The sequence below is a fragment of the Limulus polyphemus genome, unplaced genomic scaffold (genome assembly GCF_000517525.1).
Source record: "Limulus polyphemus unplaced genomic scaffold, Limulus_polyphemus-2.1.2 Scaffold4394, whole genome shotgun sequence".
Classification (NCBI taxonomy): domain Eukaryota; kingdom Metazoa; phylum Arthropoda; class Merostomata; order Xiphosura; family Limulidae; genus Limulus; species Limulus polyphemus.
The window spans coordinates 3,741-22,048 of NW_013670004.1; the positions used below are offsets into that span (position 1 = coordinate 3,741).

General features: G+C 31.3%; 1 protein-coding gene and 1 long non-coding RNA gene across 3 annotated transcripts in view; one reads left to right on the top strand and one right to left on the bottom strand.

The window, feature by feature from the left end:
* Positions 1 to 11,581, top strand: part of LOC106471080 — a 14,390-nt gene extending 2,809 nt beyond the window's left edge. For both annotated transcript variants that reach the window (XM_013931667.2, XM_022399704.1), the window contains 3 exons: positions 890 to 1,061; positions 9,032 to 9,088; positions 10,646 to 11,581. In XM_013931667.2, the coding sequence (XP_013787121.1) occupies positions 896 to 1,061; positions 9,032 to 9,088; positions 10,646 to 10,662 (240 nt within the window). In that variant the 5' untranslated portion in view covers positions 890 to 895 and the 3' untranslated portion in view covers positions 10,663 to 11,581. The remainder of the gene's footprint in view (positions 1 to 889; positions 1,062 to 9,031; positions 9,089 to 10,645) is intronic.
* A 4,356-nt stretch (positions 11,582 to 15,937) lies between these two features.
* The window catches only part of LOC111088770, a 4,100-nt gene continuing 1,729 nt past the window's right edge, over positions 15,938 to 18,308 (bottom strand). The window contains exons 2-3 of the long non-coding RNA XR_002613195.1: positions 17,453 to 17,517; positions 15,938 to 16,255 (exon numbers count right to left, since the gene is read on the bottom strand). This is a non-coding gene — a long non-coding RNA (uncharacterized LOC111088770). The remainder of the gene's footprint in view (positions 16,256 to 17,452; positions 17,518 to 18,308) is intronic.

Genomic DNA, 18,308 nt, shown 5'->3' on the forward strand with positions numbered 1-18,308 from the left:
AAATGCCCTTCACTCGTCAGTTGGAAAGGTGTTCTTCTCCATGACAATGCATGTCTACATGTGACACATTTGATGCAACAAGATTATGTAGTTGGGTTGGGAAGTTCTCCCCCACCCACCATTTTCTCCAGATATGACACCATCAAATTACCATCTTTTTTGTTCGCTGCAACACCATCTTAATTGGAAAACGTCTGTGGAAGGTGTTAAAGAGGACATTGACATATTTTTTGCTTCAAAATCAAGTGATTTCTTTGATCAGAGCATTAAAAACCTGACTGTAAGATGGAAAAGCATCATCATTAAGAATAGACTACTTTATATAATAAATGTTTTGTTTTGATATATAAGTTGTTCAGGTTTTTTCATCTAAAAAAAGCATCATTAATTTCTTGGCAACCTAATATAAGTATAATTATGCTTCACCAGTTTGTAAAAGACATTCACACCATAAGTTATTTTAACCTAGAGGTCAGGGTCAAACAAGTTTATTCAAAGTACTGTACATGACTTTTAAAAATTTCAATAGTTAATAAAAAAATTTCGCTAAGTACTCTTTGTGTTAAAGGTTTTATTTATATACATGTAGTATTCTAGTTATTGTAATGTATTGAATAATAATTTCACAGTCCAAGCAACAGACAGATTCAAATGGCTTATTGTAAATCTAGTTGCTATTTTCCTGTGATGGCTTGCTAATATGAAAATCTAAAGTATGTCAAATTATAATTTTTTTTTCATTAGGTTTTATAATAAAGATTATTAAGTGTTTAAACCTTACATGATTAATTTTAAGACTGTCTTAATTTTACTTTATTTAAAATATTCTTAAGTTCATTTTAAGTAATATTTTATTATTTGATTGCTTAACTTTTTCTTTTTTTACTAGAAAATAATGGCACAGACAGCTCCAAGCAGACCTATGAAATACCCTTACACATTTTCTGCAAAAATTGCACAGTTTCCATACAAATTCCATTTTACAAAGAACTGGTTTTTGAAATATTACATTTTTGGATTTGCACTGTCTTATCCAATTTTTCTTTACATCCATAAAAAAGGTGAGAGAATTAAAGTATTAATTATTATGTTTATACGCAAAAGATGACAAAAGTTATAATATGTACTGGGGTCCAGCTAGCATTGTTGTTTTCATTTCTCTTTATGGTGTGTACTTTACTTTGAAATGCATCTAATTACAGTTATTAGAATTAAATTGGTACTGAAAATTTACCATAATTGAACAGGAAAGGTAATCTAACATGTATCCGTTTGAGGTATAACTTAGCTATAAAAAAATCTATTATTGGTTGAAGCATAGGTATTAAAAAAAGTCAAATAAAGGTGAATCTTTTTGGACATTATTGTTATCTGGCTTAACAACATGACAAAATAAAAAAAAACAAGATAATGATTTTGATCTTTATGGATTTGAACTTTCACTCTAATGATTAACTTCTTGTTTTCAGATAAAATCAAAGATCTACGACATAAGTTGGTAAAGAAATAACTAGAAACCAGTTTTCTTCTGTGTGTCTAATCATAGAAGAAAGACTCATCTGATCATTTATACAAAAATAACAGGATCCTAGATAATCTTTTTTTGTAATTTGGTGGAAGTTTTTAAAAGGTTTCGTAATATAATATACATCACTTCAGCATTTTGTAGTAGAGGATATAAACACAACTGAATATGCATAGTGTTGTAGTCTCATTGAAACACATAATGTATTATGATTTGGCATGTAATGGGTGTTACATTAGCAGATAGAAAGTAAGTAATGCATAACTTATGAGATTTCCACAAAACATGTTTGTTTATTGTTTATTTTTCCAATGTACATGGTGTAAAGGAATTATCATTTTAAACTTTATTTCAGTAAATTTTGTAGATGAAGTTGTCTATATCTAGTGTTTGGGTGCTTGCTTTTCACAAAGCAGTTGATCCTTCCAGTTTTCCCCAGAAGAAGAAAGGTCCACTTTTTGAAAGCACTCGAGTTATTGGGTTTCATATCTTTGTGATCCTTCATAATGATATTGCTTGAAACTATCCCTCCTTAGAAAACAAAAGTTTCTAATTGGAATGTGTCCATTTTGTGTAATCAGTTTCTCCAACAGTTTACCAAAGATAATTTAGTCATTTCTGTAGCAATGGTTCAAATGAACATGAGAGAGAGAAGGATGTGGTTGCTGCCCTATATATATTTTTGTGAGTGTAACTTTCTGCATAAGAAGCTTCCTTTGTAAATAATCATATTTTTAATTGATTAATTTCCCCAGACTACATGGGAAAATGTATTTTATATTTGAAATTTAGGGTATTATGATGATGTATGAATACTTGTGTTTGTAAGTTCAGTATTTTGTACTGTTATATATGGCAGCAGTTCTAAACCTTTTTACATCTTACATCCCACCAACCATTTTGTCAAAAACCACTGGTCCTACCATGATAAAAACAAAACCCCCACTTTTTTCTAGAAGTGTATTTTTATGTTTATAAGCATGTAAATTCTTGGGGTAACATTTGAAGTAGATACTGGAAGAGCTGCTTCAAGTTGAAGATGGTTTCTTTCCTTTGTTTTTGTAGTTGCTATGGAAGATATGTGGAAGAAAAGGGTAGTAGTTTCGTAATAACTTTTGCTAAGTTGTTCATATTCGGTCTTAATTTTAAGCCAGATAGTACCTAAAGGCAGACTCTTGAATAATTCTTTCTATGGTGGATTGCTTGCTAAATCAATGAGACTGAAAGTGAGAGTTTATTTATTTCACTGCAAGAATGAATGAATCCATTGCCCACAAAAATCCAATATGAGAATCATATTCAGATGGAAGATATTCATTAGATTTGGCCTCATGCTTATCCAAATGTTCTGAAACAAGCTTAGCAGTATTATGGATGTCACATTTGGTGTTTTCTGCTGCATCTGGAAAGCAGAGAAACATATCAAGTATTCCGCCATCAACCTTTTTTTTTCCAAACAACCTATTTATTTTTGAAAGGCTCTATCTTGGTTGCAAGGCAGAAAAATGAAGTCAATTGGCCATGCATGTGCAAAATCAGTTCATTTAGGAGCCCAACTGTGTCTGCCATATATGCCAATTTTGAAATTCAATTGATATTGTCGAATAACTCAGCTAACTTAGATTTCTTTTGAACCAAGAAACACTTAAATTTCTCTCAGTTTGATGAATCTTGAGCCTACAGGCCCCCTACCTTTCACAAGAATGCCACTGGCTGAAACATCCCCACCCTCCCCTACTGGTAACTGAGTAGCACATATATATGTATAATCTGTTAATATCATAATTTTAAATATGATTTTTACCTAATTTTTTGTAGGTTAAAAATAATTAATAGGCATGAAAGACACAACGAGGCAACACTCTTTTTTTTTTTGGAATACTTAATTATTTTCAAAACTTCCCACTAGTTGAGAAACACTGATATAGGGCATTGGTTTGTTAGAACTGATTTTATTCTCTTACCCTTGTTGGACCATGTGAAATGTTAGAGAAATTATGACAGAACACAGTTTTAACAGTGAGGGCATCTGATAGGTGACTGCTCCAGTTATTTATGTGTATCTACATAAATAAAACATTTATTTTTGCTAAAACACATCAGAAATAATAAATTTGCATACCAAATACACGTACTATTTGCTGGTACGTATATCATGTGCATGATTAGCAGTCCAAAAGATACAAGAAACTTGTATCAATAATAAAACACGCACAGAATAGAAGATCATTCTCACCATAAACTGATTGTCTAGTTATACAGTAGTTTGCAAGATTTGATGAAAAGTTTTACAATCATAGTTTGCCACAGAAGTAGTAGTGGATTGAATGATAGATTAGGCCTGTGCATCATTCATAGATTCTAAAAAGGAAAAATTCAAATATAAGTTATACAGCAATTGCTGGCTGGTAATTTTCTGTAATTCAAGACTATAGTTTAAATGAACATTATACCAGCCTAATTTTATTGATCAGTGTCAATGAAATGCTTACTGTATTGAATTTACCTGTAATTGCTTCAGGCAGTCCTTAATAGGACAATAATATAGAAGTAAGAACAAGGGCCTAGTGAACACAGCAAAATGTCAGGTGTTAGATGATGAAAAAGTAACTGAAACCTAAAAATATGCTTCTTTTCAAAATTGCAGTTTATTTCCAGGAGTAAAGTACTCGTACTGTCAAAAGCATATCTGAAACACTGGATGAATCATTGAAATATATACAGTATTATTCTTATATTTTACCATAATTTAAATTCTCGTGACTTGTTTGTTAAACTTAATATGTATAATTATAGAAAAAGGCAGTCTAAGTGTTAATTGTTACTAAGTGGATCAACTGCATGAAAATATTGTTATTGTTACTGTATATTCCATAGACCTTCCCAGCTTTGAGGAGATTTGCAGGCTACAGGAGCAATAGTGTATGCGTTTGCTGCAATTAGCTGCCACCAGCTACTCAAGCATTTACAATTTTAATAAAAAATTTGAACTTACTTGAGTTCATATTTTTAATAATATAAACTAGGCTTTATAAATTTTTGGTACTTGAGTATTATCTTTTATTAAAAAGCTCAAGGTCATAAGAGTTATATACGAAATAATTGGTCTTAGGTTATTAGTTACACTGAAACTGAACATCAAGTTAATGGTTATGGTACCACAAGGGGTAGAAGCTGTTTTATGGTTCTTTGTTGCCAAAGTATTTGTTAATCTGTGCATAAGATGAGATGAACCTAAAATTCTATATCAGACATTATGCTAATTCTGTTGCTAGACCTTAAGGTTGTGTATCAGATATTGAAACATGTGGAAGCAAGCTTTTTTCTTGCTTAGTTATTTATTACAGAATATAGACTCTGGGCTAGATTCTCTACATACAGATATATTAATACTGTTTAGAAATCAAGTTATTTTTTACAAGATTTAGAAAAATTAACATAGGCATGGTAAGAAATAAATATTGAGATTGTGTAGAAGTCAAAGTTTTCTTGTTTATTTATTGCAAGGTATATATAAGTTAATAAACTTCTTACTATAAGCATAAAATATTATTCATTTAAGATGGCCTTGAAATAAAGCTTTTTTTTGCTTATTTATTTCACTATATAGACATGTTAATACGAATCAAATATTAATATTCTGTAGAGGTCAAGCTACTGTTTTGTTTATTTAATGTAAAATATGAACAGATTAATAAACTAGATTCATTTTATAAACTAAACATCTGGATCATATAGATTTACCAGAAGTCACTTCTCTTTTCTGAATTATCGCAAGACTAGTTTCATTATATATGCATCAAATATTAAGACCACATAGAAGAAAGATTATTTCTGTTATTGCAGAATATGAACAAGTTAATAAGTGAGATTCCCTACATGCATAAATGTCAAGTTAATTTAGGAATCAAGTTATTGTTTTTGCAAAGTATAGAAACATTAATAGACATAAAGCATCAAGCACCAAATATTGAGATTGTATAGAAGTCAAGCATTTTCCTCCTAACTTATCACAAATTATAGAAAAGTTAACAGTGTAACAGTTGAAAAACTGCTATTTTTCCCCTTTTGTAATTATCATTAACTTGATCAGAGCAAGTTACATTCATAAGTCAAAAATAAAATTAATCTAATTATTAATGTAGCTAAAGTAATATAGTATTCTAACAAGGAGCATGCATTGTCATAAAACAAAAATTATAATGATTATTGATTAGAATCTATTCATTAATCACTTGCATACCTCTGCTGTTAGTGATATTTTTAGCCATAATCCTAATAACAACTCTCAAGGTTTAGCCTGCTTAGGAGATTTGGGTTATTCCTAAATCCATGTGCTAAATTCACAACATGAAGTAATTCATATAATAACACACACATATTGAAATTACATGTTGAAATATGTAAAATGATAAACCTAATTTTTATTGCTATTTCATTTAGCTCACCTTAGCCTACATAAATCCAATAGTACATTTTCATGTTTTGATTAGGTTGTCAAAAACAAAAATATTTCACTTAAGTTAAAAGACTAGAGATACTGTGTGTTTAAAATATTACTGTCATGTACAAATCTGTGTATTTTACAAGAAAGATACTTTGTTCATCAAATATTTAGCTTGTGAAGAAATTAGCCTATTTCTTTTTCTTGTTTTTAATTACAATAAAGTAACACATTAAGACTAGATTCAATAAGAATCAAATGCTAAAAGCTCTTAAAAATGAAATATTTTTTTGGTTAAAAAATACAGGCAAGTTAATAGATTAGATTTACTGTTTGCATCAAAAGAAAGATTGCTTGGAAGTCAAGCTTTGTTTGTTTTGCTTATTTATTGGAACTTGTAGACAAATTAATAGATTAGAAGCACTTTGTGCATAAGATATTAAGATGTATAGAAGTCCATTCTTTTATTATTTATTTTACTGATTGTAGAAGTCTGATAGACCAGAGTTGCTACTATCAGGATCATATATTAAGATTGTTTGGAAGTCAGGGTATTTTTTTACAAGATATAAACAAGTTAATAGACTAGAGGCATTGTTCATCATACATTAAAACAAGATATTTTTTGCTTATTTATTACCAAGCAATGGCCAGATTAATAAACTAAAAGCACTAAAAACTTCAAATATTAATACTGTGTAGAGGAAAAGCTATTTTTCTTGCTTATACATAGAGAGAATGAGACAGTAAAGAGGTTAAGTACATTATATTAAGATTATTTTGGAGCCTAGTTGTGTCATTATAGTCCATGGTGTCATGCCATGCTTTATTTGAAGATCATGACTATTGACAATAGCCCTGCCAAACAAGTTTCATCACAAAAGACTGGTGTAAGACTTTCATGTCCAAAGCCTACAACTCCTCACTAAGAACTTTCCATAATGCATCTAGTGTATGAGAATGATTGTTTCCAAGCATCTGTTTCAGAAGTCCAATTGCACAGAAATCTATTGATGACTTGACTGGTGTTGTCTTTCTATGGAATAGTAAGAATACTTATTTTATTTTTCAGCTGCTTGAGGTATATAATGAGTGAATGGACATGCTATGGATCAAGTTGTGTTGTGTACATGTGACTATTGTCACTTTTCCTGACAAGGTTCCTTCTTGATTATGCTGCATACTGTTACTTATGGCCTGTTGATATCTTTTGCTACTGACCTTTGTGTTTGTAAATTCTTTACCAGATGCTACAATTTGCTTACCATGTTTGCAGTATGATTTATTACAGGTCTCTCTCTCTCTGGATGGTCCTGATGTCTCAAGTTAATCCATATTCCTATAGTTTTCCAATGCCTTTAAGTAAAAGGGATATAACTATCTTAAATTCTGGTACTAGTAGTGATCAACTAACTTAATTATAGCTATTAAATTTGTTATATTTCTATGAAGAGGTTACTGGTTATGTTGATGAGGGTAAAGGTGTAGATTTGGATTATGTGAATTTTCAGAAAACATTTGACAAGGTGCCTTATAAAAGACTTGTTAAAATAATTGTGTGTGTGTGTGTGTGTAGAGGATAAATTGGATTGTTTGATCACAAGTGACTGGAAGGAAGAAAGCACAGTGTTATAAATGGAGTTCAGTCAAATTGGATTAATGTCACTAGTGGGGAATCTCAATGACATAGATAATGAAGTGATTAACAAAATGCTTAAATTTGACGATACTAAGGCATTGGGTATTGCTGGCTGTAAGGAAAATGCTGGTGCTTTACAAAAGGATTTAGAACATTTGGTGAGGTGGATGAATATATAGCAGATGGTTTTTAATTATAATAAATGCAAGGTATCATAGTTTAAATTATAAGTTTAATTTTGTTAGGAAATAACCTTAACATTGTCATGGAGAAGGAGGATTTTGGTGTTTTGGTTGAGCCATTTCTTAAGCCATGCTAGCAGTAGAGCTGAGCACGTAGTGGAATTTGCTAATTGATTATTTTCAAAAGATGGCTAAAATAAACAAACTAATTATTCTCAGAAGTTGACAAAAAAAAATTAAAACTAATGCTAAAAATCAGGTTTTGATACCCACAATGGGGCAGAGCATATATAACCCATTGTGTATCTTTTCTGCTTAGCAACAAACAAATATAATGGCAGTTTTTCAATTACAGGGATAGGTGGAACAATCATAAAGTAATAATAATTTGAAACCCTAGTTTCAATGAACTAGAATTAATCAAACTTAAGGAAAAATCATATCATTATTTTGATAATACTGAATAGCTAGAACAACTGAAAATGGTAATAATCGGAAACACTTGTTGATTATTTTCCTGACATTAAATAATGATTTAATCATAATTACAATTAATTATTTTACAGGACACTAATTATTGATGTAATTGATTTTAATAGGTGATCAATTATATTGATTCATTTTCCATTGTTGTTGGTAGGTCAAAAAGGATTTTGGATTGTCTTTACAAAAATATTGCCTAAAAAAGGTTATTTCATTGTATGATCACTAAATAGGTTTCATTTGCAGTGTCATGTTTAGCTCCTTACCTTCAGAAGGACTTTGAATTGTTGTAAAGGGTTCAGAGAAGAACTACTAGGATAACATTTAACATAGAAAGATTGTTATACAAGGAAAGGTTAAGACCTCTGAAATTGTTTTCTCTTGAGAGAAAAAAAAGGGGAGGAGGTTAGAGGAGATTTAAGGGAATTGGAAATATTAATTATCTTTTTCCTACTTAGTGATAGGATAAAATGACACAAATTTGTCAAGGTAGGCGTTATCTTCATCATAGACAGATTTACTTTTGTAACAGTTTTGTAATGGGTTGCCTTCAGATGTGATGAAATTTAAGAGAAGGCTCAATAAATATTTGAATGATCATGGCCAGATTTGAGTTTCTCTCTCTCCTTTTTTGAAGTGGATGTTAGAGTCTTGTTAGACACTTCTTCTTAAATGTTATTATTAGTCAAGTCAGGGTGAACTTTTGTAATGTAAGATACTTGTAAAAGATATACAAGTTAGTGTTTTGTTTTTTACAGTTAACTCTCCAGCAGCTGTTGCAGCATGGGAAGAAAGACAAAGAAAAATAGCTGCAGGTAATTTGTGACTTATTAATGTGTCTGTATATTCCTGTTTAGTTTGAATGACCTTTTTGGAAATTGTTACAGTAAAGAAAAGCAGAAATACTTCTTTGTTTTATAAGCTTTTCTTTTATATGCTACTTAAAATTCAGGTGTAGAATTGCAAGACGTTTGTGACTAAACCTACTGTATAATCACTCTCTCTCAGTGAAACGTTATTCAAACCATATCTCAAACTTGAACAGTACTCCCAAACATTTTTGAACTCAGGTTTTTTTGCTTTGTAACGTACTTTTTTATCAGAGTTTTATTTATTTTATGAAATATACTGAGACGTGTCTGTGTAATTCTTATATTTTGTCAAATTTGAAATTTAACATTATGTTGATTATAACTTTTTTATGGTTGAGGAAATGTGTTTCTAACAACAACCATATTGTGAAGTTGTTCCATTTTGCTTTTTTCTCCCAAATTGTGGTAATGTACAAAGGAGCAAACTCAAAAGTTTGGTTTTGCATTTTTTTTTAGTATGCACTTCACCATTACTTACTCATAGCCATTTTTATATGTCAGAAAGTTTGTTTTTATACATTTTTGTTCACTCCCTGCTATATTTTAGTGTGATCTCACTTGTGACGTCTTTTTATGTTTCTTTGGTTATAAAAATGGCCATTAGAGTGCAGTTGTAGCATATGAAGCAAATGGTATTAAAAAAAATAAAGCAGTTTTGGCAAGTACATAAATGAATATTATAGTACTGTAATGGTGATGATCTTAATGAAAAATGACTACATTTAAAATACATGATAAACACCATTGTACACATGTCAGCTTGTGTACATATTTTTGGGCTTTTACTTGAAGTCCAACTTCTCGATTGGTGTTTGCTGTGAGTCATAGAAGTCTTCCTCCAGGGACTTTTGTTAGATATCCAGCTTCCTGATCAACATTTCTTGAGTTCTCCACTATATGATGGACAAAACTATTATTAAAAAAATTTATATATGTATCTCTGCAGAGTCTGGTATTATATGTGCATTGAAATAAAGACATATTACCCTACAAAGAGAGTGAACACACGAAATCTTTGAAAATTATGCATTTTTCTATTGTATTTATCAAAATTTTCTTTGTACGTATCTTATTGAAATACAAACATTACTCAAACCAGAGTCCTGTCCCATACCTGTTGGTTGGATCAAGTGTCTAATACAGTTGGACTGTTTAACTGCCAATTGAGGTATTGGATGATTATAAAAGTTAATTTATTTTATGTGTACTGATAAAATCTGCAACACAGAAACAGATTACATACTTCAATTAGTTATTATATAGTCACCTGATTTACTGCATTCTAGCTACATAAAAGACTACTCTTACATGGTTGTTGGAAAACTTGATGGTATACCTTTTTTTTTTTTTGTAAGGCTGAAAGATTTTCCTTAAACATTCAGTGTATAAGTTGAAATATATTTGATTATACATAGAAATTTCTGTGAATTTCATGATTTTAATGAGAATCAATCAGTGTCTTTGTAAAAATAACCCTTATTTGTTTTTTATATATTACAGAAGAGCATCATCACTAATGGAAATATGACACAGAAGAATAAAGCTATTAGTTACCAGATTAGATATTTTAATAGCCATTATAATGTAGTGACTGTGGAAAACTAGAACCTGATATAAGAAACGAAATAAAATTGAAATTTCATTTCATTAATAAAGTTATAGCCAAATTTTTCATTTATAGTAAGCACACATGAATATGGTATTAATGAATTTCATGATATAAATGGAAGTATAAGTTTCAGTTTATTAATCTGTGTTTTAAAGTAGGGTTCCTAAGAAAGTGAGATGTTTGGTTGACTTGTTAAATTCATGTAGTGAAGGTTTTAAAGAATGTGTTTTATATAGGCAGGTATTTGCATAAACTATTTCAATTACATATAAGCTGTCTTTAAAGACTTCTATATGCAAGCACTTGAAGTTTGCTCTTCATTGTGAATAATTAATGAAAGGGTAATTTCTTTGCTATTGTATTTAAAAATCAAATTGTTATGGACAAATTAATTCATTAAACCTGTAGATTTATTATGACTTAACAAAATGCATTAATGTAATTAAAACTTGTATTCTATATGAATATTGAACATATTAGATCTAAACAAAGCATTTTTCATGGATTATTACCACAGATAAAACTCGGTTACCAACCTGTGCACTGTTTTTGAGTCCATATTTAGTTCTGACTACTAATTTCTAAACTTTTATTGCTGTAATATTTACTAAAACTCTTTCCAAACACTGAATAACTTATCAAAAAATCTTTTGTTAAACATATAGCTGTAAACATATCTTATATATCTGTACTTGTAAATCAGGGATTCTTATTATACTTCTTCCCATTAAAAAAATTAAGATCCTTAGTTATGATCTTAATTAAATGTTACTTTGCCAGGTTTGTATCGGAAGTAAAATTTGTAAAATTAAAACAATATACAATGATCAATTTTTTTAATTTTATATTAGTGTATTACACAAATATGTCGATTTTTTCTTTTGTAGCACACACGTTTATGTCGTTGTTTATTTTGAAGATATTTTAATTAAAAATATAGATACTTGTATCAGATATTATAACCAAATTACAGTTTCTATAGATCATTTTATGCTTAAACCTCAATGACTTCGTTGGTGACTGGTGCTCCACCCCATACACCCTAGACGATTCGTGTCCTACACCCCCCACTGAAAATTCAATGAATTGCACCCTGCTACTGTGTTTAGCTGATACCAACTATTGAGAAGTTCCATGTGTAACTAATTGTAACTCTTGAGAAGTTCCATGTGTAACTAATACCAACTGTTGAGAAGTTCCATGTGTAACTAATACCAACTGTTGAGAAGTTCCATGTGTAGCTAATACCAACTGTTGAGAAGTTCCATGTGTAACTAATACCAACTGTTGAGAAGTTCCATGTGTAGCTAATACCAACTGTTGAGAAGTTCCATGTGTAGCTAATACCAACTGTTGAGAAGTTCCATGTGTAGCTAATACCAACTGTTGAGAAGTTCCATGTGTAGCTAATACCAACTGTTGAGAAGTTCCATGTGTAACTAATACCAACTGTTGAGAAGTTCCATGTGTAGCTAATACCAACTGTTGAGAAGTTCTATGTGTAGCTAATACCAACTATTAAGAAGTTCCATGTGTAGCTAATACCAGCTGTAATGTTATGCCCCCCTCCCCGGTAAGACTGAAGACTTATAACGCCAAAAACCAGATTTCGATACTCGTATTGGGCACAGCACAAATAGACCTTTGTGTAGATTTTTGCTTAACTACAAATAAACAAATTGTGATATTATATCTAAATCATAAATCACTTAAACATTGAGTAATATTAGTTACTTAACGACAGATGGCGCCACATGTTATAAATCCCCAGGAACTTCGGATGTTTGCATTGTAAGTCCGTGGACTTACCACTGTCCCACTGGGGGACCAACTTAAAAGTATCTAATTATTGGTTGAGGTTAACCGCAGTGGGCTATCTGAGCATTGCCCAGCACGGGTATCGAAAGCCGATTTTTTACCTTTACAAGCCTTCGGACTTCCTGCTAAGATATTGAGGAGTACCTGATCATTAATGAAGACAATAATCTTTGTAACATGCTTAGACAAAAAGTTCATGATCATAATACTTGAATGATAATATGAAGACTATATTTTAATAAGTTAAAACAAAGCATACATAGATAAAATATTATCATATTGAAATTTGAACGGAATACCACATTGACACTGATCAACAGAAAGGTGAAATGAACTTTATTGAAATTAACAGAAAGTGATCGTTTTTGCACTAATGAATTTTAGAGATGGTTTAAATGGGAAACGAAGAAAACTTTAGTACAAGTCTAATGCAGTAGTAAATGTACAACCTTTAGACAAGGTTTTGTCAGGTACAAGTAGCTTACCTAGAAAGAGGAATGTGTAGAGAATAGGAAAGGAAGAAGTCACAAGACCGGAGATTGTTCAACAGCTAAGTAAAGGTATCTTAGCGCCCCAAGGTGCTGATTTAAAGTAGAACTGTGTTGTTCAATTAAGATGACTTGTTAGTTTCAAAGTGGGTTCTTCGTCATCAAACTTTGTCATGTTACTTTAAAAGCACTCATTCATTTGCAATTCCCAGTCATTTGAGTCGTAGAAAATGTATTGATTTCAATATGTACAAATGTTATGAAAAATGGAATACTTTTTTCTTTCTAATTACACAACAAAAATGTTTTTTTTTTTGTCACGAATACGGTACCTCTGCTACCACGCATGTATCAAGAAAGTCTTTTTCGGGGGTCCGACATCTTGTACGAAATTTCAACTGTAAGATAGCACGAAGTAAGATTTTTTATTTTTGGTAGCCTAAAACAACTACATGCCTATGGAATCGTGAGAATGTTATTCATTATTTCATTAAAAATATAACCATTTTAAAAGCTTTGGAACACGTTGTGCTCTTATTATACTCAAAAACCAATCAAGGATTCACTGGTACACTTTTAGTTTAGGGATAATATGTAAAATGATACAATTGTGTCAAACTTGGAAGAAAGATGTTATCTTCATATGAAGCTGGAATCCATGATGGTTGCTCATTGAAAACGTAGAACATTAGGCCAAAATAGCGTACTATCTTGTCAATTAATGGTGAATTTCTTGATCAAGAAAAGCAAAATGTCCAAACAGTTTACAAAAATTAATCCGTAAATCAGTGTGCGCTCTTCAACAAAAAGACACCTAATGCCGAAAACCTTGTTTAGAGTATAGAATCACAAGATATTGTAATAATTGGAGCTGCAAAGTACTGAGCACTTCACGTTGAAGTTGTGTGATATGCAAGCACATCACATATTATCTACTTGCTTTAGTTATATAAGAATTTCAAAAATTGTTTCTTTAGTGTGTATGTCATTTTTGCGTAAACACGTTGTCCACAAAGTCGTTGATATTGTCTTGTTTTAGTTGCTTTGTTCTCTACAGCAAATAATATCTATTCTGAGCGAGAGGACACTGAAGCAACATATAACATCCGGGTTAAAAGTATTAGCGACTGTAATATTCTTTGTTGGTTGAGTTGATGTTGTTTGAATGTTAAAGCCGACCAATGCTGTGAGAGAACAAAAAGTCATAGTGAAATCTGTGAAACTAAGCAGAACCTACAAAATTTGGCAAGCTTTCAGTAAACATTACAACTCTTTAATACACACAAAAAATATTTCTTGATTAAGTATTTTGACTTAAGATTTGTCCGTGAATACATGGAGTCAAAGTATTGACTGCTCTGAGAGTAAAAGTGATTTTCATGTTAAGATTAAAAATAATATTCCTCATCTGAAAATTTTCAACTTCCAAGTTCAATTGTAAATATAAAAACCAGATAAAAATTTCATTAGCTTCAGCTGTAAAAGTAAGTGTTGTGTAACTGTTTGTTACAATGTAAACACATTTTAAAATGAAAAAAGTGTAATTTAGGTTTATTTCGTATTTTTTATGATGATTACAAAGTTGGTCCAAACAACCGAGTCCACATACAGTTAGGGTAAAGAAAATTACAGACAAATATTAAAATTTACTGAAGAAACTTTGATATTCATTTAGGAGGTTTTGAAGTTTATGCAAATTAAATTTTAAAAGTGTACGAATAAAATGTTTTTTAAACTTAACATGAAAATCACCTTGTACTGGTCAACACTCTGACTCCATATATTCACGGACAAATCTTAAGTAAAAATACTTAATTGAAAAATCTATTGTTGTTAAATTTTTGTGTGTATACACAATACTTCTAACTATTATTAGTGGGTCTTACTATCTTACACATGTCAGAAAACCACTTTTAACCTGAATATACCAGTACTTCAGCCATGGGAAAGGTAGTTACGCCACCCAAAAAAGAAATTATGTGTGCTGTATGGATAGAATTATGAAAATAATGAACCATTGCTAAGAAAGTATTACTGCAATGAAGAAGTTTATCAATGCTGAGATCATTTTAAGAAAATCAACACATCTTGAAGTAAGGAAAGCTAAGTTCGAGAAGATATTGTATAGAATAGTGTTGAATTAAAATGTTTTAGAAATAAACTTTAAGAAGATAAGGCTAAGGTCTCTATTAATGGACAATTTATTTAATATATGAAACGTAAGGAAGGAAGACCGTGTTATCAAATGGTAGCTTCTTTTGTCTCACAGCCTAATATCAAAATTTGATATCAGTAACAAAAATAGGAAGATCCTAGACCACAAAACCTTTTTCATCTGCTATTACTCAGATCAATCCATTCAGAAGCATTTTATTTCCACACGCACCCTTTCAACAGTTATGCTATTCTTTAAATCACTCTATTCATAAGCCCTTTGTCATTTCTACAGTCTCCCAACTACGGACACCTCGGTTTTAAGAAGACTTGTGAAATTTTAGATGAAAGATTTGACTGGATTATATGTCATTGATTTGGAGAAGTAAGATGCTGAACCCATGATCTGTGTTGTGAAAGGAAAATAAACCAAAGGAAACGTCGTGGGCAATTACAATAGTACAAGTTTAAACACCACTTGAGAGAGTAGCTGGTCCTGGGTCCACTTCCATAGTTTGGAACTTATATACATGTTATTTTCAGGTGAAATTGATTTCCTCAAATGATATTAGGTAGGTCCTCAATATAACAGGAGGACTGGCAGAAAATATCAAGAAGTACCGAATTTAGTAAAAACTGTCTGAGTTTGTATAAAGAACTAAATAGACTGGATACTTTACTATCTTTATTCATCAAATACACAAAACACAGTGTGTTCTTGCTTTATGGATGTTAACTGGATGGTAATCACAGGATTCGTGAGTTGATTAGACTGGCCTTCTTCCCTCGAAATGTATTCCCACTGACCAATTAACTCAAGATCTGGTACCTAGATGTTTAAAACTAGCGTTTCTTACTTAAGTGGGCAGTGTCAAATTTACACATAGTGATGCGTGACTGGTCATTCTCATTCAAACATATGGGAGGCCATAATCTCGTAATATCACTTGATTACCATTTGAGGACAATGGTTGTCGACATTCTTGCACATTATCCAACATTACAGACATACCGCTCACATGGGCAGAGTAGGTTTTACCTCTATAGAATGACAAAGAAATAAAGGCAGCTAAAAGAAAATTAACTTAAAAACTTTCTTGATCACACGTTATGAAAAACTGCATAGACTTAGAATATACTAATCTTTTTAAACATTCTACACAAAAATAAGAAGGGAGAAAACGCATGGTATGCCTGTATATCTGTTGCACTAACAAGATGTGTTAATTATGTGCAAAAACGCACACAGTTACGTATATAAATTTAAAGGTTGAAACTAATATCAATTATCCAGTAATTAAATGTCACGGACGACATATATTACTCTAGCATGTTGCAGCAGTAGTACGTCTGGTCTATTCCATTCTAAATTTCTTTTTAGCAGTGGATGAGTTGTTAGAATTTAGTCTTATAAACATCTTAACATGTGTCTCTCATTTTATTGGTGTGAATATTATACAACTGTTATAACCAGCAATTTATAGCATATTAGCACAGTTGCATTAACTACAGCTAAACTTTATTATTAGAAATATGAACTAGTATCACCACCCCTATGTATAAGTCAACATGGCATGGTCTCATTCAGTTTCTCAGAAGTAGTCAAAACTCAGTATGTGTTATACATCAAAAAGTATATTTGCGAGTTCTTGATATACTGCATTAAAAAGGTGAAATCTGCAGTTTAAGTTAACTACATTGCTGTATCAAACAGATCTACCAGAGACTGTCTCAACTTTCACGTAAGTGACAATACTAAAATATATTTAATTATGATTAGGCCTACACTAGATATAGATTTTACTTTAAATTACGTTTATCCCTAACGTTATGCCCTAGAATAGCCTAGATCTACATATCTAGGCCTATATCTAATTTAATAAAGTAACATTAGCTCTAGATCTTGCAGTAAAATCATCATAAAACTCCATTATACCTTCAGTAATTCTTATAACAGAAAAAATTAGTTTCTACTAGATCTATAGTACTAGGCGAAATAACTAATTAAGTCATACATTAGGCCTACGTAGAAAGCAGTAATATAAATCTATTTTATGTAGAAGTTATTGAGCAGGATTATGTTTAATTGGGTATAGCCTAACTATACAAGAGCCCCACTGTCACTACATATAGAGTCTGGGCTTAGTCTATATTCTTACGAACACGTAATTTTCATTAAGGCTCTACAATTTCGTTAACTTAATTGACTGTACAGCGTAAAAAAGTCGTTTTACCTACCTGCTACTTATGGGTGCTAGCAACACACTAGGTCAAGGGTCATTATGGTGTGATGTCATAAGTCTCTGACAAAGACACGAGAGTATTATTAATAAAGTTTCTGTTGAATTCTCGCAGAACTTACTGTAAAAAGTAATCAACACTAATATTGAATAAGCAGTATGTCTTTGAATTAAAGACTCGAGAAATCTACGGTTTAAAAAAAGATTTTTGCTATTTAATAGAAGTAATTCTCTAGTTCTCCCTGGTGACAGTTAAAGTTGCTGATTATATGTTGTTTTCATGAGATACTAGCACGCCAATTAGCAAAGAAATAATGATTTATCCAAGAAAATTTTCGTACCTTTCCTTATTTTTTACTCTTTTCTTATGGAATGTTTTACGTCTTTACTATCCCTATACTTTTTTATATAATGATGATTGTTTATTTATTTTGAATTTAAGCAGAAAGCTGCACAATAGGTTATCTGTGTTCTACCCACAACGGGTATCGAAACCCGGTTTCTAGTGTTGTAAGTTCGCAGACATACCGCTATGCCACTGGGGGGGGGGCGTATAATGACGACTCAATATATATATAGATAATTGTGATTTGACTTTCATTTGGCAATTACGGTGACCTTGGTAACAGATTGAATAATTGTTTGTTTGAAGTTAAGCACAAAGCTACACAATGGGCTATCTGTGCTCTGCCCACCACGGGTATCGAAACCCGGATTCTAGCGTTGTAAGTCCGCAGACATTCCGCTGTGCTACTGGAGGGGGCGATTGAATAATATTGTTACGTCTCCGTTCGTTAGTTAATTTTCCGTAAAAATTCTTTCCGCAGAAACTTTACCGATAGAAGTCCTTTCTT